Source organism: Tetrao urogallus (assembly GCF_951394365.1).
Source record: "Tetrao urogallus genome assembly, chromosome: 5".
Classification (NCBI taxonomy): domain Eukaryota; kingdom Metazoa; phylum Chordata; class Aves; order Galliformes; family Phasianidae; genus Tetrao; species Tetrao urogallus.
This window is the reverse complement of record NC_136818.1, coordinates 26,293,139-26,316,313: the sequence shown is the minus strand read 5'-3', so window position 1 is coordinate 26,316,313 and position 23,175 is coordinate 26,293,139. Positions and strand designations below refer to the sequence as shown.

The 23,175-nt window shown below is 42.9% G+C and overlaps 1 protein-coding gene and 1 pseudogene across 3 annotated transcripts in view; both read left to right on the top strand.

Annotated features, from left to right (window-relative positions):
- Positions 1 to 23,175, top strand: part of RABGAP1L (RAB GTPase activating protein 1 like) — a gene marked incomplete at both ends in the record, with an annotated part of 181,804 nt that overhangs the window by 68,224 nt on the left and 90,405 nt on the right. For both annotated transcript variants that reach the window (XM_079536078.1, XM_079536077.1), the window contains one exon: positions 20,977 to 21,090. In XM_079536078.1, coding sequence (XP_079392204.1) covers positions 20,977 to 21,090 — 114 coding nt within the window. The remainder of the gene's footprint in view (positions 1 to 20,976; positions 21,091 to 23,175) is intronic.
- On the top strand, positions 12,969 to 14,085 carry LOC306946417 (ATP synthase subunit alpha, mitochondrial pseudogene; annotated as a pseudogene). Its single transcript has one exon. The product of its transcript is annotated as an ATP synthase subunit alpha, mitochondrial pseudogene (transcript).

Sequence of the window (23,175 nt, the reverse complement as noted above, 5' to 3'; positions counted from 1 at the left end):
TTGTACAGCCATGCTTTCTGTCTATGTTACGTTATTTCCATGCCTTTCAATTTGATTGAAAATACTTTTTTAAAATATATATAATAATATAATACGTAATAAAATGTATTTTAGTACATATCATCACTTTATGACTTTCCTGTGTTCTGTTGGGAGATGCTGATGTATCCAAATTCTGGGTTGCAGTGCAGCGCATTGACCTGCTGTTGTCTTTGAATTGTAGGGAGTATGGAACTGTTTTTAGGTCTTACAAACTCAGTTTCGTATTGAAATGTGACCAGTTATCAAATGCAATCCTGTGCGAGTTTGCACAGAACATGGCACGGCAAGCTCTCTATTGAGGATTACATATTGTATTTTTGAAATACCTGCTGCTAAAATCAGGCAGAAAATGGAGACTGAGAAGGTATAGGAAGGAGGAAGCTAAAATTTTAGATGCCACGGGTTTATAAATGAGTTAATATCTTAATGTTGTAGACATGAGATGCGTACTTATTTTTTCAGTTTTCCAGCATGACATCCAAAGTGCAACAGTTGAAATGCTGTGTTAGAAAATAAAGAAGCAGCAAAAAATGCGGAAAAGCCTCGAAAATGTAATTGTATGTAGTAGTGAACTGCTGAAGCTGTTCAGCAGTACGTGTCATGAGTCTTTAATTACAGAAGTTAAAAGGTTGCTGCTTGTGATTTTCCGGATGATTGAAGGCATTCAAAGCTTTTCAAGTCAGTGCCACTTCTCCACTCTCCTCCCACCTCTATTTGTTCATTCTCTTTTGGTCGCCTCTGTGCGTGAGTCAGGGAGGGATGAAAAGAAACAATTATCAAAGCAGAAGAACACGGAGGGAACAAATGAGGTATTTCAAAAAATACCGTCGGATTCAGAGCTATACTTAGCACTCCTTTAGGGTGCCAGAACAGTGGAGATGTGCATTATATTCTGAGTTAACGCGTATCTACAAGTCACACGATGCTAAGAATATTCCTCAAAAGCATTTATTGATCCAGCTCTGAATGGGTCAAAGAGAGAAGCTTTTAAATCGCACAGCCTGAATTTTTAATGTTTTGGGATCTCTGTGCCTGCTTCCTATTCTCCACCCTTTAAACTTGTGTCCATCGCCTCTCTGCCAAGGATTTCATTTGCTCCATGTGGTTTCTCGTGGCGATGTGTGGATTTGTTTTCTCCCCCGTGAGCTGCTGTGCCCTCCTGCAATGTGAGCATCCTGTGAGCGTTTGAGCAAGAGCTGCTTTGGCTGCCGTCTGAGTAGGGTATGGAAAGGCTGCACTGAATTCTGTCCTTGCTTTAAGATGGGTTTTGCTCAGGAAAAGAAGAAATTGCTAAGTAACAGCGACAGTTTATAATAGGAGTAATTAGGAGCTAATAAAAGTACTTAATGTCTCATTTTCTTCTTTGCAAATATTACACTTTTTAGGAACAGATATTAGCTGCAAAAGAAATGACTGAAAGTAATTAATGAATAAAAAGGAAAGTGACATTTTGGTTTTCATCCTCCAAAGGGACGCATAAAAAAGAACGCCACATAAGTAATAATAGGAGACACGGTGTCAGTTTGTATTTAAATGATCACAAATTACATTTCCACTGCATCAAACCAAATTTTTTAATCTCCAGCTGCCTCTGATACTGGAGTGTTTTGCAGTGCTAAATCTTGGGGGTCTTTTCCAATCTTTGTGATCCTATGGTTTCAGTATATTGCTTTTGTTTCCTGACTGTAGGTTTTGTTTGGGTTTGACTGACAGCTCAAACCCAGAATTGCGATTCTGGATGCTGCTGTTTTCAGATTGATTGGTCTGTAAATATTCTCAGGAACTTTCTACACAAAAATACCGAGTTTTATTTAGGATAGAGCTGTGTAGGGAAGAATCAAATCTGTGCTAAGTCAGTTTAATTACAGATGAAGTGGAGGGATTTAAAAATAGCTAGTCTCAGATGGCATTTGATAAAGGTAATTAAAGCATGAAGAGTAATGATAAAAACCTTTTGTTCTGCTGCTCTCCTGTAGTGCTTGGAGCTTAATGTTTTACAATCAAAACACTTGTTTGTGGCCTGGAAGCTCGCTGTGATGGAAACGCCTTGTCTGCTGCAGGAATGGAAGAAGTCTTGTTCATGTCCTCTAAATGTACACATCTCCAAAAAGAAAAGCCCTTTTTTATTTTTTCATTGGATGTCATGACAGTCACCTGCCAGAAGCTGCTGGATCTCCATCCCAGGAGGTGCTCAGCTGCTGCCTGAAGGTGATCCTAAGCAGCTCGTGGCTGTAGAGTGGAGCATGCAATCTCCAGAGGTGCCTTCCAACCTCAGCCACTCTGTAATTCCCTATTAGCTGAGGAGCACTGAAATGGCAGGAGTTTGGCTGTATGTTTCTGTAGAGGTAAGAATTTTTTTAAGCCTTGTTGATGATGCCTCAAGTTCCCCGTGGATTCGTATTTCTCTGTGCGCACAAGAAACCTCTTGTGTGCTTTTTAGCTTGTTCAGACAGATGACTTTATCTTTTCAAGGATGAGATGAAAGTTCTGCAGAGGATGTGTTTTACCCAATTTGGCAATCTGAGCATGTAATTGAAAAAAAAATCTTTGATAGTCACTTAAGAGAAACGCAAAGTCTGCCAGCTACCCAGGAAGAGGCAATGAACATTTCTGTTTCTCAGGCTCTGCTGCTAAGGAGAATTCTCTGTGAAGGAAAAGTGGATATTTAAAGTGTCAAGACGGTGTAAGTTAGCAATACGTGGGTTAAAGTGTGTTCAAGATTACCTTGTCAGAAAGATTACCTTGTGAGTATTTGCTGTCTCCTCCTACTGACTTGTTTCATAGCTGCTGAAGTGACTGCCGCCTGCTCGCTGCCTTGCTCTGTGCATGCACTGAGCTGCTCTGAGCAGAGGCCCTGCATGTGCTCACACTGAGGATAAGGAAGCTTGCAGGATCCTGGTGGGCATCAGGGGGAAGTGGCAGTGCCTGGCAGGTGCCATCCTTTGGAACCAGGCAGCGAGCTGGGGGAAACTGAGTACAGCAGGTGACTTGAAACCAGTTTGAAGCCTGATTCCTGAGAGGAATCCTCGCTTACCACCTCAGAATTTCTTTTTCCCTTCCCCAGGTCTGCTTGGAGAATTCTAATCCTTCTAGCAGAGGTCCCAAATAGAAACAGCGCCTGGACAAATGCGCTGTAGGACTGAAGGACCTTTCAAAGAGATGGGGAAGGAACATCTGGCCTGAAGGTCAGCCATCCCAGCCTCCTTCCCAGAGCATGACTGGCACTATCTCTCAATCAGGGCAGCTGTACCTTGGTCTGGTGAGGTCTTGGAGACCTCCGGTGTGGTTTTGAATCTGCTGTGGTTTGTGCTGGGTTCTCTGCCTTCCTAACATCCCATCGGTGCACAGCGTATTGAAGATGCAGCATCACCAGCTCTGAGTGCAGAAGAATAATTGCTTCCCTTGATCTGCTGTGTAGAATGTTTACATAGATTAGCAGAGAAACGAGAGCTCCATTTTGAAAGCATTAGGGTTATTGAGGAAGTATGTGCAATATGACAAACGTACTCAAGGAAAATTACAGTGTTTAAAAACGTAAGCAAAATGTGCTTGCTCAGTCTATTGATAACAGCTCTGTGAACATAGATTTGTAAATGTGAGAAACACATTGCAGAATTTGGTGTAATTTCTGGTGCTAAGCCTTAATGTGTAGAGATAGCTTCTCCTTTGGAGCTGTAAGGCCATTGTGGTGCTGCTTCATTGGCAGTGCTGCTGCTGGACGCAGGGAAAGCAGAATCAAGCCCCAAGTCTGTAATCATGAAAGAGTGGGGGAGAGAAAAAGAATAACAAAACACCATGTCTTTTTTCCCAAATTAGCTACATCATTTGGCGGTGATTTTGTAGCCAGCACATTGCAGTGTGTCGTTCTGGTGAAATGCCAGCTTTATCAGCCCTGTCAGACAGGTGTGTACTCCCAGGGATCACCTGCATCCTGGGGACTGCATGAAAGATTTTGCACTGCAAGCCTCACAGCAACATGCCTGCTGCTGGCTTTGGTGCATCTGTGCAAAGTGAGCTGCGCTAGGAGCAAGGAGATGCTTTTGGGTCATTCATCTGCCTTGGAACAGCAGGAGGAGGGTCTGTTGGTGTGCCAGGCACTGCTCTGATGGGGATGGGCAAACCCTGCACCTCGCCATGCGCCCGCCTGCCTGCTGCTGACTCATGCACAGGGCTAGGCTTGGCTCCCCAGCTGGATTATTTTTGGCTGCTGCGGTTGGTGTTTGAGGTTTATTTTTATCTATTACTAATTTCTATGTATCCAAAAGCAAGAATGGTGTCATGGTGAAGAATTCTGCTTGAATGTTAAGCGCCTGCAGACAACGCGCAGCGTTATTAATTATACCTCTGAGTTTCTGTCGGCATTCATAGCTTCCTTTACAGCAAGGGATATCATCCCAGGAGCTAATTACAGTGCAAGCAGCTCGTTGCTCACCTCATTATCTGGCTCTCGCCCGGGCACTGCATGCCCCAGGGCTGGCAGAGAGCAGCACGGCGGGCACGGCACAGGGATGGGCGGGCAGCTGGCACAGCCCTATTTATAGCTGCAGCCCATCTGCCCGCACTGCTGCCAGCTATTAGGAGATGGAGCAGACCATCGGAGGGAAAAGGCATCATTTGCATTCCTCTGAAGCCTCCCTGGAAATGCAGCAGGCTCTTATTGCACTGATTTCTGCACTAGGAACCAAGGAAGCTGTTTTTTCCTCTCCGTTGTGCCCTGTCCCCCCCGGGTGCCCTGCAAACCTGCCGCAGAAGGCTCCTGCCCAGCTCCAGGCACCACTCACAGCTGAGCTCTGGCAGTTTCTTCTTCTGGAGAAGTTGTGCTGCCATGGCAACTCGGCGCATGGAATTTTAATTGCAAGGCACAATATATGTTTATGAAAGTAATTAATAAAAATGCTAGCGGGGATGGGTTCCTTACATGAGTGGTATCTTTTCTACTATGTTTCTTGCTCCAGCTGTTTTGCTCAGAAAGGAAGCATCAGGCAGGGTTTGTTAGGGTGCCTAATTTTCCTGTTTTCATCGCAAACTTTTTGCAAAGCTCAGGTGAAACACGGTTTGCTCAGTGCTTAACCTAGGCACATATGGTTGGGTTTAATTGAAGGCATTCCCATTCAAGCTGTACACAGTCTGTTGTGGCAGAGCAATCCAGCTGCAGATGCACACAGTCCTGAACCTCCACTCTTTGGGCTGTGTGAGAAGGCAGAGCAGAGATCTTTTTAAAGTTTCTTGTTGGCCAAGCAGTCTCCTGTCCCTTCACAGCTCTTATTGTTTGTCTGTGCGTTGTGTGTTTGCCAGATGCTCAGTCCAGCACCTGAGCTGTTGCTGCCTCCTCGGTATGAGTCATTACAAAGTATTTTATATTCTTATTTTTAAAAGAATCAAAGCAAAAATGCAGGCTACTTAGTTTTGTGTTGAGTGAAGCACTGACATGGTGGTCTTGGTGAGTCTGTTCCGTTATTCCACTTTCTCCTCATTTATCTCTGCCCCTCAAGCATGAAGACTTTAATGCTGTAGCTGCTAGCAAAGTGAAATGTCATCTAGCTCATTACCATGATCTTTGCTGGGTACATGCAATATATGAATTTAAATGCTAATGAGTGGGTAATTTTTCTAAAATGTGATACCTTGTGAAGTTTCTGTTAAGTAAGAAATCTTAAGTAAGAACGTGACTTCTTCCTTTATGGGTTATGGATATGCGATGCCAGTGAGACTTTGTATTGGGTCAGGAAAGCCATATACAATTCAGTTAAAAAATGTATGTATCCTTGTTTTCTACAGCCTTTCTCAGGTGTTCCCAAGTGCTATCTCTGTTACAATACATTGTGCAGTTAATGTGCTGGCTTAATGATTCTGTTGCTGTGTGATAACTTTCAAATGACTGGGAAAACAAAAATACATTCTGCTCATTACAGGGTTGTGTATCAAGTTCAACTTCATTAGTTTTGATTAGGACTGAGCTGGTGCCATCTGTGCTGTCAGTATTGTACATCTCTTACCAAAAGATGGGAGATCTGAAATCCAATTCTCTCACGGTGTACTGCCCTTTTCTTTCCTATGCTTTTGTACAAAATTAACTTGGCTGTGTTCGATCTCTTTGTAGCTGAGCTTTTTATTTTTGGCTTCAGGTACCTGGCAGCAGAGTCTTACGGCCAAGGTTTGATCTTCTGTGCCTAAGTCCTTACCCTGAAAAATTATTTTTATGCTTTGTGTATTGGTTTCAATGGATTTTCAAATCTGAGAAATATTGCAGAATATTATTGCTGTGCCTAGAAAAAACATTAAAGGAAAGTTGTCTGAGATGGTACTGAAATACTTGAGAAGTGTTTGGGAAATGCAGGAAGCAGCACAGGCTTCTAGCAGAGCAAAGAGCCATCCCCTGGCAGAGAGCAGCCCTGGTGAGCAGGGCTCCATCGGGTTTTGCCTGCCAGCCTCCGATGGCTGGGGCCCACTCCTGTGTCAGCAGAGCCTTTGGCTTGAAGTGGCACTCGGTGTCTTTGATCCTCTTTACTTCCAACTGAACTATGACTTCTATTTAGGGTTTAAGTGCTGTCGTTTGGCCTTGCAGTATTTGTATACAGTATACGAAATTCAGTATAGATTCGTTGATTCATAGAATGGCCTGGGTTGAAAAGGACCACAATGATCGTGTAGATTCAACCCCCCTGCTATGTGCAGGGCTGCCAACCACCAGACCAGGCTGCCCTTAAATGCCTCCAGGTATGGGGCATCCACAGCCTCCTTGGGCAACCTGTTCCAGTGTGCCACCACCATCTGTGCGAGCCGTGTCTTACGATGACCAGGCAGGCTGGAGATGCGAGCTGCTCGGTAAGGGCGGTTTCAGCATGGTAAGTGAAAAAAGTACTTTTCATCATTCACTTTACACATGTTCACCTTGAAGCCTTGAAAAAAAAGTGGCATGGTTTTGGTGAGCAGATGCAGCAGCAGGAGCCAGGCAGAAACCATCCGTTGGTACTCTCTCTCTGTGGTGCCGGGTCCTCCTTGAAACACTGGTGTAATTTGATGTTACAGTTTGCATGGAGATGTTTGGGCAGCTCCTGCAACCACAGGACACTGTTACCTGCTGCTACTTGGATTTCATTTGCTGAGTTGGAAGTAATCCTCAGTGGTGCATCGCTATAGATTAATAGTTAAAGACTTTGTTTTATTTTTCCAAAGGTCTGTGCTTGTTTCCTCAAGAAGAAAAGGATAGCTCCACACCACTGATGCATTTTTAGGTAGTTTTCTCAGAAAGAAGTGTGGAGAAAAAAAAATTGCTGAAGATTACAGTTGGTTTGCACCTAAAGTGAGAATGATGCATTTCGGTCTGTGTGTGAAGTGTACTCTGAATGTTACATTTTGGTATCAGTCATCAGTTTGGTGTTGTTTCATGGGTCCGTTACAACCTCTAAACAACTTACCTAGTCTGCTGCTTTGCAGTGTAATTATTGCAGTGCCAGTGGTGAGTGGGAATGGTGTTGTAACCCCTAACGGTGTTGCTGGTGAGCATTTTCCTCCTCATTTTTCTTCTGAGGTTTCTCAGTATTGTTTATTTCTCTCTTGCAAGTTTCTTGCTCTCGTTCCATCAATTATTGATGAATTCTTCTCTCGGAGCATTTGTTCGTAATGAATAATTTCAAAGACAAATAAAAGACCCCTCTGCAAATTTAACGTATTGCCCTTTTGTAGTGTTTTATACTGCTTTCTTGGAACGGTGCACTGGAGAAAACAGTCCAAGGTAAAAGCTACTTTGTTTGAAGTTCTATGCATTATGTATATTTCTTCTGTGAAGAACCTCATGACATATCTGGGATGGCTGAGAATGACAGGCAGTTGTGTGATTGGCAAATGGAATGACAAATATTCCTTTTAAGTCAGCATTTCATATATTTAGTATTTTGTTTTCTTCTGTTAAAGGGCATGCAAGCAAGAGAGGATGGATAAGATAAGGGGGAATGAAAAAAGTCTTTGCGTGGAAGAAAAAGAAAACAACCCACAACCTTATTTAACAAATAGTCTCCTTTGTGAAAACAAAAGTTTGTTGTGATAATGTGTCTTTCTTACTTTTGAAATGATTGACAGAGTAATATTCTTTCCTAACTAATGTCATTGCAATCTAAAATGTGCATGGATTAATTGCATCCTGGGTCTGAGAATCAGGGACCATTAGTGCTGTCGGATGGTATGGCTTTCTCTTGAAAATGGCACCTATGAGCCCTGACCTAATCATTGGCAGCCCAACCAAAATGTGCTCGCTGGAGGAGGTGGTGTTGTGTGGTCAGCTGGGAAGTGCTGAGTTGGCATGTCCGTGGCTGTTAGGAACCCTAACACAGCTGAATATTTGCCTTCTGCATGGCAAGGTGGAAATCCATCAGTCCTGCTCTGTCTGAGCTGTCTCAAAGACCAGGCTGAGCTGTGCCAAACGTACGTTGTGCCCTTCCTTCCCTTTGCTCTGCTGCCTGTGTTGTGATGGGCTCTTTCAGCAGCTCAGTGTATGATGTAATATAAGCTAACTGAAAAATCCTAGTCATGGTATATTAGATTTGATAGCTCTCTGAAGTTTTAAACTGGGAACCTTACTTTCCCCACACTTCTTTTTTCCGCGTCATTTCAGTTTCCCCCTTTGTTTTGATTTGTAGCTGACAGTGGTTCTCAGATTGAGTACAACTTTTAGGTCATTTTTGTACTGCTTTCTTTGAAATGGTAAATTCAGGTGGAGGAAAACTGTAGCAATAATTTCAAAATCTGTGTTCAGTCTGAACCTCTAAATTTTGTCTTTTTTTTCTACGGCACAAAGCAAAGCTGAACTAAAAATAGCAAGCTGTGAGCTTGATTGTAGCTATCTGCTGATTGAGCCACTGTCACACTGCGTGGTTTTAAGAGCAAGATAAGAGAGAGATAATGGAGTTAAAAAGTTAGATAATCACAGAATGGCCCAGGTTGGAAGGGACCTCAAGGATGATGAATCTCCAACTCCCTGCCACATGCAGGGCCACCAACCTCCACATTTCATACCAGCCCAGGCTGCCAGGGGCCCCATCCAACCTGGCCTTGAACACCTCCAGGGATGGACGGGGCATCCATAGCCTCTCTGGGCAGCCTGTTCTAGATAAAAGCTTAGCCAATTACAAAGCTGGCATTATCTATTCAATAAATAACTCCCTACCTTACTCTGAGATGTGTGCTGTAATGTATTTAAATTCTCATTATTAATAGGATACGTAGTTCTCTGATAGCTTTGCAAGAAATCAGGCTTCACATCAAATACTGTAGCAATCTCTGGAGATAAAATCTTTTCTGATTTAGAAAAGCCTTGGAAAGAGGAGGCTGCCATAGAAGAACACTGTATGGAAGCAAGAAGTGAGAGGCTCCAGGTGTTTCCTGGACACATATTCTGTATTGCCTATAAATAGCCATCCATGTTTACACTTACTGATTCTTTGCAGAAAAAGCTGCTGATACACAATGGAAAACTTTTGTACCCCATTCTGTTTAGAATCAGATGTGGCGTTATATAATGCTTTCGATGCTTTCCATCTTTTATCTTGACAGACATTTATATATACGGTTGTTGATCTTTTCTCTCTGCTTAACCTCTCCATGAGAGCCTGCAGCTCGCTTTTCTGTGACAGCAAATTCAATTTTCTACCTTGGCCTTGAGAAGGTGAAAGTACTGGGAACATGTTCAGGACTGGCATGTCCTGGCCAGCTGATGAGTGGGTGTTGCACCCAGCAAGCTATTCAGGCTGAGGGAGAATGAATCCACCGTGTAGGCTGGCACATCAGGTGGATGTGCCTTCTACGTCATAAAGCAGTAGTTCATAGAATCATAGAATCACCAAGGTTGGAAAAGACCCACAGGATCATCGAGTCCAACCATCCACTGATCACCGATAGTTCTCACTAACCCATGTCCCTCAGCACAACGTCCAAACCTTCCTTGAACGTTGTTGTTGTTAGTTGTTGGTGTTGGTAGTACTTCTCCTTTGTTTTTTGACTTTCCTGGTTTGTTTATGTTTGTGGGCAATACAAATAACTTTTGCATAGTTTGTCAAATAGTTTTGTCCTTCGTTGTTTATTCCTTACTTTGCGACTGAGAAAAAAAACGGGTTTGAGAAGCACGCGGTGTTCTTTGGGACGCATTTAATCCTCTGCCTGTGTTCCACACTGCTTGGGAGTGATGATGCGCACATTCTTATAAACCTGTAAGGCATTGTGTGTCAAAATAGAACTAAATGCAGAAGGTGGCTTCATAAATTGCTTTTGACCTTCTGGAATAGACTTCCCACATTGAACAACCCAAAACTTGGGTGGGTCTCATTTCTGTGAGCCAAGTGATCTGATGCAGTGTAGGCTATTATTGAGGTAGAATCACAGATACCTCAGAGGCTACCATGTATTCCAGAAGGAACACCCTCTGAAAGCAGAAAAAATAGAAATGTTGTTTGACTCATGCATATTACCTACATAGAAATATGGGTGCCTGGCATAAATGGCTGCATGTCAAAATGGACTCATGGTGAGAGGGAAATATAGATTGAGAAGTAGCGAGAAATGATCTGTATTTGTGGTGTTTTCTGATGCACATTTATGCATTTTTTAAGCAGATTTTTCAATTAATATTTCTTTCAGTGTGTGCGTTGTCAGTTGTACTTGGAGATGAAAGCTGCAAATACCCAACTGAAACACAGAGCTTAGTCTAGGTGAGCCGAGGTCAGCCATCTAAGGAATCACACACTGTGTCCATGCAGAAGTGCGATGAAGCATGGTGCAGGCATGGACAGGAATGCCTGTCAGGAGCAGTAATGAGAACTGTCCTGCATTGCTTTCAGCAGTGCCTGCTAGCAGCCAGGAGAAAGGGAGCACTGCAGCATGGGCCGTGTTCTCTCTGCTCTTGGCTTCAGGCTGCCATCAAGTAGAGAAGTGTGCAGCTGTATGCAGAATGCGCTTTGCTAATCCCAGAGCAGATAAGCAGCTTTAAGAAATGAAAAAATTTAACATATATCAGCTGTATATTGTAGGAGTTACAGAATTCTTGATAGCAGGATCGTTTTAATAATAGAGAATATATTTATAATAAGAGGGAGAAAAAGCCCTTTTCATCAGTGTAATAGCTGAAACTAGATTTTATAGAATTCGGTACCCTGCACAGTACAAAACCAATCTGGATTTTCTTTCAGGCTGATTTTCACTGATTTAAATGAGCATATTTGATTTATAGCTTCCTTTTTTGAGCTGGCGAGAACTAAATATAACCTCTCTGGTACTTGTCTTTTCTCTTCCATACTATATTTTATTCCCCATTATTTCTTCTTGTTCCTCTCCATTTCACCATCATTTCTTGTCTTCCTTTCTGTTCCTACAGCCTTAGTCTGCTTCTCGTCTCTCTGTTTCACCCCCCCCTCCTTGTGCTGCACAGCTCTGTGCTGTGGCAGTCTGGCAAAATTGCTTTTCCTGTTGTGCCGATGACCAGCCTTCCCTCATCACTCCTGTGAAGTACTTGAGATCATTCATTCTCCAGCTGGAGCCCCTCCTTCACCTCAGGCAAACACACGTGTAATGAAGTAATACAATTCATGTCGAGTATTTGGTTTGCAAAGCCAGGAGGGGTAAAAAGGAGGAAGAAAAGCTGAATCAAGGTTACCCCTTGTCAGAGATGCTAAGAAGATCAGCGTTGGTCTGCTTAGAATCAGCATATTGAAGCAAATGCACTTCTGTTCCATCATGGAGAATGCAGGTTTTGTTCATGCCTTACTTGTGAAAACCAAGGGATTAAAAAAGAGCTCACTGTGGAATGTTTGCATTATCAGTAAACTCAGATCAGCATCCCACCGTAATCAGAGTAACTGGAATAAACTAAACATAATCATAAAATAAGGGGTGGATGTAGGCTCTGTTGGCTGCTTCCAGGGAGAAGGAGCAGCTGTAATCTGCTTGTACCTGTGCAGTGGTTATATAAACTGCTTGAGAAGTGTTCAGACACACTGAGAAGTGGTATATAGAAAACACGTATCATTGAAACTGAGTTAGGATTATTTTAGTGTGCAATGCCATCTTTGCACTGTCTGGTCTTTATTGTTATGACCCATATATGACCAGCTAAATGCTCTCTAATGTCTGTACTGCATTGACCTGAGTGTTAGGTGGTGCTGAATCTAAGGCAAATTTCATTTTCAAACTATAGCAATGAACTGGAACAAAACACAGAGGCAGAAATGGAGCTGCTTTTGATGATTCACACGCAGCCCCATAGGTCCCAATTACAGGCAGAGCTCTATAGCACGGCCCTCCCATTGCCACATGTGGCAGTCGCACTGCTGGCTCAGCCAGTGAGAGTGGGACTTAAGGGACTTCTGGGGCTTACACTGAATTAAGGAATTGTAGCCTGAAAGCACTGCTTTTGCTTGTGATACAGTCAGCACAGACTAGCTGATGTGCGATTCTGTCCTTCTTGCAGTGTTCTTTGTGACTTCATCTACAGTTGTGTTAAAATCTGCTGATAAACCTAGGTATAGACAGCTAATTGTTAGCCTAGGCAGCATCTGCTTGCAGTCACTTGTGACTGTATGAAGTATTGTCAGGAGGTGAAAGCCCCTTCATGCTGCATTTCCTCTCCTTGTGGCAGGAGAAGATTTGAAAGAGTGGAAGCAGAGCTGCAGCCCCCTGTGTCAGCGTCTCTAAGTTGTTTATGTCTGGGGTTCGTCTTGCAGCATATTCCAGAGCCGCCTTCACAGCACGTGCCACCTGTGGGCTGTGGTTTCAGCAGCTGTATTCAGGGTGGCATTCCCAAAGATCCGGTGAGGTACTCAGAAATAAATGCACACGATCCAGCGGATGGTAGGGAGCGTGGTGTCACCATTTTGTAGAGAGAGCGCTTTGTGGGCCGCCTGCTGCTTCCCGCCCGCCTCGCTCTGCTCTCCGCTGCCGCCATGCTGTGTGCCTGTGTGGCCGCCGTCCTCGCCCGCTCCCTGCTGATTTCCAGAAACACCTTTGGTGCAGCATTTGTTGCTACCAGAAACATCCATGCCTCCTTAATGGACTTTCAGAAAACAGGCACTGCTGAGGTATCTTCTGTTCTTGAGGAACGTATTTTGAGAGCTGACGCCTCTGCTGAACTTGAGGAGACTGGCTGTGTGCACTCAGTTGGTGATGGTGTTGCCCGTGTGTATGGCCTATGAAATGTCCAAGCAGAAGAAATGGTTGAGTTCTCTTCTGGGCCGAAGGGAACGTCCTTGAACCTGGAGTCCGACAACGTTGGTGGTGTTGTTTTTGGTAATGACAGACTGATGAAGGAAGGGGTTGTTGTGAAGAAGACTGGTGCCACTGTGGATGTTCCAGTTGGGGAAGAGCTGCTGGACCATGTTGTAGACACCCTGGGCAATCCAGTTGATGGGAAATTACATCTAAGACACATAGAAGAGTTGGCTTGAAGGCCCCTGGCATCATTCCCAGGATCTCTGTGCAGAAGCCCATACAAACTGGTATTAAAGCTGTGGACAACTTGGTGCCCATTGGTCGTGGGCAGCGTGAGCTGATCATCGGTGACAGGCAGACTGGGAAAACTTCAATTGCCATTGACACAATAATCAACCAGAAATGATTTAATGATGGAACAGATGAGAAAAAGAAGCTGTACTTTATCTGCGTTGCCATCAACCAGAAGAGATCTACTGTTGCTCAGCTGGTGAAGAGGCTCACGGATTCAGATGCCATGAAGTACGCAATTGTGGTGTCTGCGACAGCGTCTGATGCTGCAGCCCTTCAGTGGCTCCTTACTCGGGCTGCTCCATGGGGGAATACTTCAGAGACAATGGAAAACATGCATTGATCATTTATGATGACTTGTCCAAACAGGCTGTTGCCTACCATCAGATGTCTGCTGCTGCGTTCTATGATTCTATATCTACAACTGCATCGTTTTCCAAAGGCAGGAACGAAAACTCCGTGGTGATATTTCTGCTCTTGTCCCTCTCCATCTGGTTGGCCTTCCTCTTCTGCAGTGCTTGGTGCCCTGCAGCTGGAGCAAACACTTCAGGGTACTATTGAAAGGTGAGTTTGTGTTACATGCAGAAGTCTTCAGTATTATGTTCTGATATGAGCACTGAGGGATGCAAAATGCTGTCAATGATACCATCAGTTTTTGGATTTCTTACACGAAGAATAGAAAAGATTAATCTGTAGTGGGTTTGTTGATCTCAGTAGTTCTGGAAGAGCGGTTCACAGAAGTACATACCTCAGCATAATGAAGCACCTTCACTTAATGGAAACAGAGAGGCAGTATTGTCACTAGCAAGAATTAAAATGAAGGGTATCAGGATCCCAAGTTGTAGCTTGGATCATATAGCTGTCTTCAGGGAGAGAGAATCTGGGTGGTAACTGAATTGGTGCTTTTTTGTCTTGGGAGCATTTCTGTTGACCACAGGTCTTGCTGAAGTGTTTCTGTCTGGATTATTGGAAGAACCCCAGCGTTCAAGAACATGAAGGGCAGATGTTTCCATTTTCAAGAAATAGTATGCACACTTCAGCTACAGTCTTAACCATTTAAAAATCTTTATCTGCATAGTGCTCCAAGACATTTCCTTCTTGTTGAAAGCTAGAAACACTGAAGCAGATAAACCTACTTGACATGGAAGTATTTTCTCTTTATATTAATGTTTTGCCAACAGCAAGCTATGCAGATGCCAAGAGGAGCATGGGCTGGGAGGCACGATGTGTTTATGAACTTCATTAGTGTTCTGTCTTAGACCTGGAGTCACTCATTCTGTAAAGGAGAAGCAACCATTTCTTTACAATCTTACATGAACCGGTTGCATTGATCACATCATCTTCTAATGGCCAGAAGTCAATTTAATTTCAAAATTTGTAAAGCCACGCTGGAAGAGACAGTGACAAGACAGACATCTCCTTGGGCAGCAATACTGCAGGGCACAAATCTTCTAAGCCACTATTTTGCAAAATTGACTTGTTAAAGATGTCTTTTTTAACAGTAACAGTATTTTTCTTTCTTATCCTTCTTGTAGCAAAGATTTCAAGCCACTTAATAAAACTGAGCTAAGTTTGGTAACACTCAATTGAGATAGGTACGTAGGAGCCCGGGATCCATAAACACTGCTTTTGTGATTTTCTGTAAACATTTTCAACTTCATTTTTCACAGCCATCTGCTGTGCGTGCAGCTAAGTATTGTTTGTTACAAGCAGGCTCACCTGCTTCTGGAAGTTACCCAGCGAGTTGGTGGCAGAGTCAGGGCTGTTTGAATTTCAAATTGCAGATTAATCACGAGAACACTTTCTCCAAACTTTACGAATGCAGTTGCATCTCTAATAGAAGGGACTTCTAAAAAAGCCTGATTTGAGGAGTAACGAGCCAGAAGGAACGTGGACAAAAGTAACTGACTAAATAGATAAGTTTGTGAATCATGTATTTGCTTTTCTGTTCATGAGGTAATAAAGTGCATAATGCCTATGCGCTTTTGGTGAACTAATGGTGAGTAACCTGGATAGCATGCCTGTCACCTGGTCTGATACAGCTTCAGATCCTCTGCAGGGATCAGCCTTCTGAAGTAACAGCTATTAAGGGCAAGAGGAAGCCGAAGACAAAATGCACATTTACAAAAGGATGTTTGGTATCAGGTTTGCCTAAAAATGTGACACAAAGCTCCAAATAGAACAAAATCAAAACTGAAATGCTGTCATGCCTAGATGTGCATGGCCCTTCATGCTGACCATACATTACATGGATAAAAATGACCCCAAAACCATCTGCTGGTGTGCAGAGCTCCTTGTCTCTTGGGGGAGAGCGGGGAGCTTTCAAGATAAGTGTTTAAGGGGAGCTCAGACTTCAGCTTGCTGTGCCAGTGGCAAGGATTTGAGCCTGGCATATCCAAAAATTGATCTCTTGCCCAATAGCACAAACAGCATTTTTCTTTTGACAACGTCTTTTCAGAAAGGATATGGCAGAGAAAGGAGAGTGAATTATGTATCTGTATATACCAGAGAGAGAGGCTGCATAGAGCAGAGGAAAGGAAATAAAACACAAAGATAGTAAAGGTCACGGATGTACTCCCTTTTGGAGAACGAGTGAGTGTATGCAGAATTGGTATTTTGTAGCTGATCTAATATGCTGTGGTTTTTACAGAAAAATATCATCAAGTCTGCGGCAGATTGATGGCTCAGCCCTGTTAAAATGTGAGCTGTTTCTCCTTTACCTATGAGAAGGCTACAGCAGCACTTCCCTGCTATAGCCAGGTACAGAAGAATAGTTATATTCATGCTGATGAGAGAAAAGAGACTGACACGAGCCACCAGAAGCAGAGGTCTGCTTGGGCTGGAGCTGATGGGCCCATCTCCAACAGGACTGTTGGGTCATGCTGCTTGCAGAGAGCACTTCTGCCTAAGCAGCAATAAATACAGCTGGTAGGAAGACTAGATCTGCAGAGCTTAGTTGACCCACGTTTTTACTGAACTGTTGTGTTTATGACACGTGTCCTTTTTCTCAGTTTGTTTCTCTGTTAATAAGAAATCTGAGTGTTTGTGCTCTCTGCTGAATACAAGCTGCTGATGATAGAAAGAAAATCTATTTATAGGAAAGAGCTGAGCTACAAGGTATGTATTACAAAAATGTTACAGAGGAACTGAGCATAAGCCAAACCTCTGGTTGTTGGTTTATTTTCCCAAGTACTTGTTGGTAGAGAACATGGGATTTTCTTAGGTCGCATATCTACTTGGAGGGCTGTGGTATGCAGAGAGGATGATGAGAGGAGAGGGGTTGGTGATGTGCATATGTGGGAACAATAGAATATTAGGTTTCGCTGGAAGCAGGAGCTTGGGAGGATGTCACCAATAACAAGGGCCAAAGCTACATGCAGGAGCGTGGCTCATTTTGAACCTGTTTTGACTGACCTCTTTGCTGTGTTGTATTTTCTACCTATTTGTGATGGTGTTTTAGAGAATTTTTTTGTCTTTCCTTGAGACTCTGGGACGTGGATATTTAAGCCAGTGAGGAGATGAAGCATGGGTGGGACAATTTGCTGAAAAACTGCTATCTGCACCTCAGCAGAGATGCAGGCCTTACAAGTGAGTCCTTTCAGGTGAGTTTGTGCTCACTATGGCACATACAAATGACACTGTTTTCATGTGCAGTATGATAAGACCAAACTGGAAGGGGGTTTTCTAAGATTAGGGATGAGCTTTGGGAGGTAAGAAGTATGGTATAAAATTGTCTGATTGCATGCATAGTGATGTGGTCTTGGTTGCACACAGCTCCGTGGTTTTGGTTTCTTCTTCCCTTATTGTATACAGAAGGAATAGTATATATCTATGTTTATTTCTTTTCTTTTTTTTCCCTTTACTGTGTTTCATTGCGTAGCCCCATGCCTTATAGTAAGCAGTTTAGATCAGAATTTGAGGATGAAGTTATTATTCTCCTCTTTGGCATTTCTGTAGGATTCAGCGCTAAAGTATTTCTGCACTTCAGATGTTAATTGATTTTCACTACACCCTACTGAGACAGGGAATTATTATTAAGCAGAGAAATGGAGCACAAGGACACTGAGGTCAGAAGTACTGCTCAGTTTAAGTGCCGGGTCTGAGACACCTGTGACCTGATTTATTACTTTTCTTTGTACTCACATGAAACTTCTGAAGCAAAACTTCTCCTTCCTTTGGTTGCATCCGTGAATAATGCTGCATTTCTCCATACTGAGTCCACGGCTGTAATGCAGGCAACTGTGTAATAAGGGAAGCTCAGCTAACCTCTTGTGGTGTATTTGTGAAAGCTGTGTGCCTGTTTCCATGTAAAAACCTGGGGGCAGAAGTAGAGAAAGGATGTGCATCTTCCAGGCTGGATGTGGCTCTCGGCAGCCTGGTCTGGTGGTTGGTGACCCTGCACATAGCAGGGAGGTTGGAACCAGATGAGCACTATGGTCCTTTTCAACCCAGGCCATTCTGTGATTCTGTGACTCTATGATTCTCTGATCTAGCAGCCGGCAGGGAGATGTCACACCTAGGATGGGTATGCTTGGGGCGATACATGAGCAGGAGTCTTTTCCGAAGTGTCTGAAATGTCCTCAATTGAGACATAATTCAGGATATGCCTGCACAAAGATTGCCCTGTATTTCTTACTTCTGAGGGCCGTGTAGCCTTAATTTTCTTTTAACATTTACTTTAATGGAAATAGTTTTCAGTTGTTGTTTTTTTCTCTCTCTGTTTTTCTATTTCAATCTGCCTTCTGGCATCCCGTGTCCACATTCAGCAGTGCCTTAATAGTTCAGAACGACAGCAGTGTCACCACACGGGTACGGTTGCTTCGCAGTTGCAGAAGTTGGGTTGTTTCATAGTGTGCCAACTCAAAATAGAGAGCTCGTTCAGTACGATGTCAGCTGTCACAGAGTTGACACATGAAGATAATTCTTTTCCTCAGTAGAATATTGTTTCTCTGAGTTGGCAGTGCAAAAATGATTGTTAGAAGTGAGGAAGATCATTAGAACTCTTCGTGCTTTGATAGCCATCTCACCTGATCTTTTTTTCATAAGGAATTAACTAATCATGACTTTCAGAAGAACAAAATCCCTCTGAAAGCCCAAATTAAGATAAGGGTAAACTCGTGTGCTGCGGTACTCCTGAGAGCAGGCCAGTGAATGAATGCAGTATGGAAAAAGGTGGAGAGTTGCGCGGATTTTGTATATATTTAAATATATGAAGGAATTTTCTATACTGATCTCCTCTCTGGTCTTACTTCTTAGTTTTCTTAAATGGTGGCTTTAAAGCATTTCGGGTGGGTGTTGTCTTTAGGGACTACATTTATTGTCTTATTTTAAATACTCTTTTTGATGCATTTAACTATTTCCCTCTAGCTTTCTAGAGCATCTGTACTCACTGCTGGATACAGCCTCTGCCTCTGACTCCTTCCACATCAGCAAAAGTGTGCAATGGGGCCTTCACACCAATGTTTTGTGGGCCTGCCTTGGGCATTTACCCTGCCAGCTTTTGTTTTGTTGATTTGTGTGAGGAAAGGTGACATAGTAATGAAGGCACAAGGAGAAAATAGAAGGGCATGTGGAAGGATGACTTGTTAATTGATGGTGAGAAAAACAGAAGATGCTGAACCAATGTATTGATTCTTTTTCTTTGTTTTGATGGGAGTTTCCGCAGTGGCGTTTCACTCTTCTCACTGTGCCTGTAATGGGATTGCTCCTGGACTGGGCTTCGGGGATATGATAAGAGAGCTCTAAGAATGCTGCTTAGAGAACTGCTGTTTATCAAACATTAATTCTTATCTGTATTGTTGCATATGATTTTGGCTGCATGGTTAGTTTCACTCACTAACAGTGTCTTGATGCTTAGGGATCCTGAAGGTGCTGATGGTGACCCGGGGAAAGCCCAAAAGCACGTCTGTTTTCTCCAGCAAGTGTAATAAAAACAGCGCCTCTCTGTAAGCTTTCCTTTCCTCAGCACATCACAACATGCCTGGTATTTTGCAAAATACAGATTGTGTCACTGCCTTGTACTGAAGATGTTGTCAAGCAAAGGCAAAGCAACCGTTGAGATCACTAAGAATTAGGACGACATAAATGAAGCATCCACTGTTGCTTCTTTCTCTCCAGAAGAGAGAGAAGATTTGTAGGAGACATGGACTTGAGTGGAGATCAGAGAGGAGGAAGAGGACGGCTGCTGAGGGCTGTGGAGGAAGGAGCATTCCTGTGCAGCTCTGCAGAGCCTGTGTGGGGTTAGGGATGCCCCAGCCACAGGAGATGAGCTGCCTGCTGGCTCCAGCAGATTTCAAGCTCGTTTCTGTAGAGCGCTGGATTACAAATTGCAGTCTGAGGGTTTAGAAGCTTCTGTGTAACAAATGGATGTATTTCATTTTCATGGCAAAAGTGCTTATAAAAGATTTATTTTCTAAGTCGCATATGAGGGTTCTCTTGGCTTTCCCTTTAGGATTACAAAGGGAACAGAGAAAAGCAGTGTTTGGTATTGACTGGTGTAAAGGTGCTATCTTCCACTGCGAGTAACTGGAACCTGAAGATAATGGATGAGATGCTGAGGCTCCAGCACTTTGGTGCCATGTCCTCGTACACACAGCTCTTATCACATAAAAATACAGTGTTGTAAGCAGTTACTGCATTATCTAAAGAGGCAGGTATGTCTTGGGAACAACTCAGTTCCAAGCACAAGCATTTGGTGTTGTTTCAGATGTGTTTGGATGTGCAGATCATCCGTATGGAGCTTGCAGAGCTGCTGCAGCACTTAAGGAGCCTCCTACCCTCCTGCAGCACAGCTGCCTATCAGTCAGGGCTATCTTAGGGCTTCTGCTGTGGTGTTTTCAGACATGGTTAGGCACATGAGCTTCTCCCTGGTGCTCGTCCTTGTAAAAATGAATTTAGGTCCTGTTGAGGATGTTCTAGCAGCAAGGAGATACAGGATTTACCTGAAAGCATAACATTTTCTTATACTTCTGGTTTTGTTCTCTTAAAGACCACTTACTGGTAAACTTTGAACATTTCCCAGGAATAGTTCTAAGTGGTAATTAACACGGTTTTTATCACAGATTGATATACATTTAAAAATAAATACCTTTGAGCTTTCGAAAGAGAGACGGTCTCATTTTCCTTTTCTGCTGGTAGAGAAATCAGTAAGCATATGTTCCGTAGGAAAAAATGCATCTGCAATTAAATAACCAGTCATTTTCTCTGCGTTCTGAAGTTGAACTGTAAGCCTGAAGGACAGAAAACATGCCACGCTGCTCTTGTTAAACTGTCAAATTATTACTGCGTTTGAGACCAGAGGCTTTTCAGTTTCTTCTCAGAGCATTTTCTGAGCATGAGTCAGTAAAGCTATCTAATGTAACCGCATTGACTGCATATAGAATTGTATGTGCTGTGTGTTTAATTACACAGTTGCCAGGCTAATATTCAGGGATTTTTTTCTCTTTTTTACAGGATTCTGCTCAGGAGAATGTCATTACACGAGATATTCATCGTACGTTTCCAGCACATGATTATTTCAAAGATACAGAAGGAGACGGTCAGGAATCTCTATACAAAATCTGCAAGGTACAGTCAGTACTCTGAATTTTAAGATGTTCCATATAATGCTGTGACTGTATTTTGCCCAGCTAACCCTGTTCTGATCCAAATCATCAATCAGTACGATTTAAAGCTTTTTTTATATTGTTTATGAAGAATATAGTGTTGTTGTAGTACTACATATTCTGCTGAAGTAGTTTTGCAGCTTTGCCTTTTCTGCATCCTAAGATGCATGTGAGAATAGTTGAGGCTCCCGATAGTATTATTAGTGGGCAGTGTGGGATCTGGGGCCGTTCTTGTAGGAGCCTGGGGGAGCAGAGCTTTTGTTTCTCTGCCAATAGAGACAGTTTCTGAGGGTGAGAAATCTCAGAGCAGTCACTGCAGTGATGCTGAGCAGGAGTGTCTCTGAGGTAATTATCTAGAGAACAAGTTAGCTGACCATTCCATGAGTGATGTGCTTTTCACTCATGCCATCCATGTCACCCTCTGATCCAGGAAAAACCTAATACTTTTTTTCCAGTTCACACATAGGGGAGGTGAGGTACTGAGTGATCAGATTTGGCCAGGCTGTGCAGGCAGGCTTGCTGCTCAGGAGAGATGCAAATGGTATTAGATTGCTGCTGGATAGGCAATTCTCCTGTTGTCAGTTACAGACTGTATTGTGTTTCTGGCAGTCAGTTTTCATTTTACATTTTTTTCTACAAATAGAAAAAAGGATTGCCTCAGACAAAGCCATTCCTACTGCTCTTCTTTCTCCTTGCTGCTCTGTTTCCTCCTCGAGCTGCTGTACAGACAGAATTGATGGAGTTGTCATAACAAGCAGACAAGTGTCCTGCCTTTGGGGTATATTGATACATATTCTCCTTCTCCAGATAAATGTGGTGGTGATGCAGTCTGCTATTCAAACAGTAATTTGGACAGCGGGTAAAAAATACCTGCTTAGGTTATTAAAATGATGTTCACAGACCTAAATAATTCGCATTAACATTTTCTTTTAGAGAAAAAAAAGCAAAGAATGAAGCAGACAGGATGTTGGACCAATTACATTGATTCCTCGCTAATCTTGGAGGGCTTTGAAAAGAATAACTGGAATGATGTGGGTAATTACGGGCTTGTCAGTTTGAGATCAGTTAAGTGAAAAATGATGGAATGGCATTCAGCTTATCAGGAATTAAATGTGAGAAGTATATTATAATGAATGCCTGTGAGTTTATTGAAAATAGATCTTGACAGGCTAAGATAAGGAAGGGAAATACAGTTTTCTTTGGTGAAGGCAATTTTATAACGATTTTGTAGAACTGATGCCATACAAAAGAAATATGTATATATATATATATATAAATGCTGGACAAGTTGGAACATAATAAAATGCACGTTAAGGAATTAAAGCTTACTAAAGCTTAGGTTTCTAAACGTAGCTACATTGAACTAAATGCATTTCAAACAGGGTGTCATGAAGATCACTTGTTTATTTGGTGTGCTTTCGTTCGTCGTCTGAAAGAAAACAGAAAAATCATTTCTGCTAAGGATTTGTAGGTGGCACAGAGAAGGGAATTGTAAGTAATAAGGATGTATAAATGGATGAAGCTTAGGTAGGAATAGAATGACTTGAGCGGCCCTGTTTCTTAGATGCTGCAGCTGCTTTTGCTTGCCATATCCAGAATTAAACAACTATGTCTAACTTCAGAGGGGCAGAGGTTTCAGTCCTTCCTGGACTGCCTGCAGCAGAAGTGAAGGGCTGTGCTCACCTTCCATGGCCAGGAGCTTTCCCTGCTCTCCCAATCTCAGCTTCTCCTGCTCAGAAAGGAGCTGCAAAAGCAGGTGTTGGTTTTCCCATTCCTCAGTTTTCTGATTAGAGCCCATCAGCATGCAAATCAGTTTGAGGGCTGTGTTTCCCTTGAAAAGTTCTCTTGAGTTCTCTCTGCCGTTTTCCCACCTTCTATTGATACAAACAGATTCTACGTGATGTCTTTGCAGTCAGCTTTCAGTTTACTACTCTGAGCAGCTTCGTGTCATCACCAGACTTTGTTACTGTGCTATTTTTATGTGTATCTATATGATTGATGCAGATTTTCAATAGCGTCAGCTCTAGCACATCTTCCTGTGAGGTTC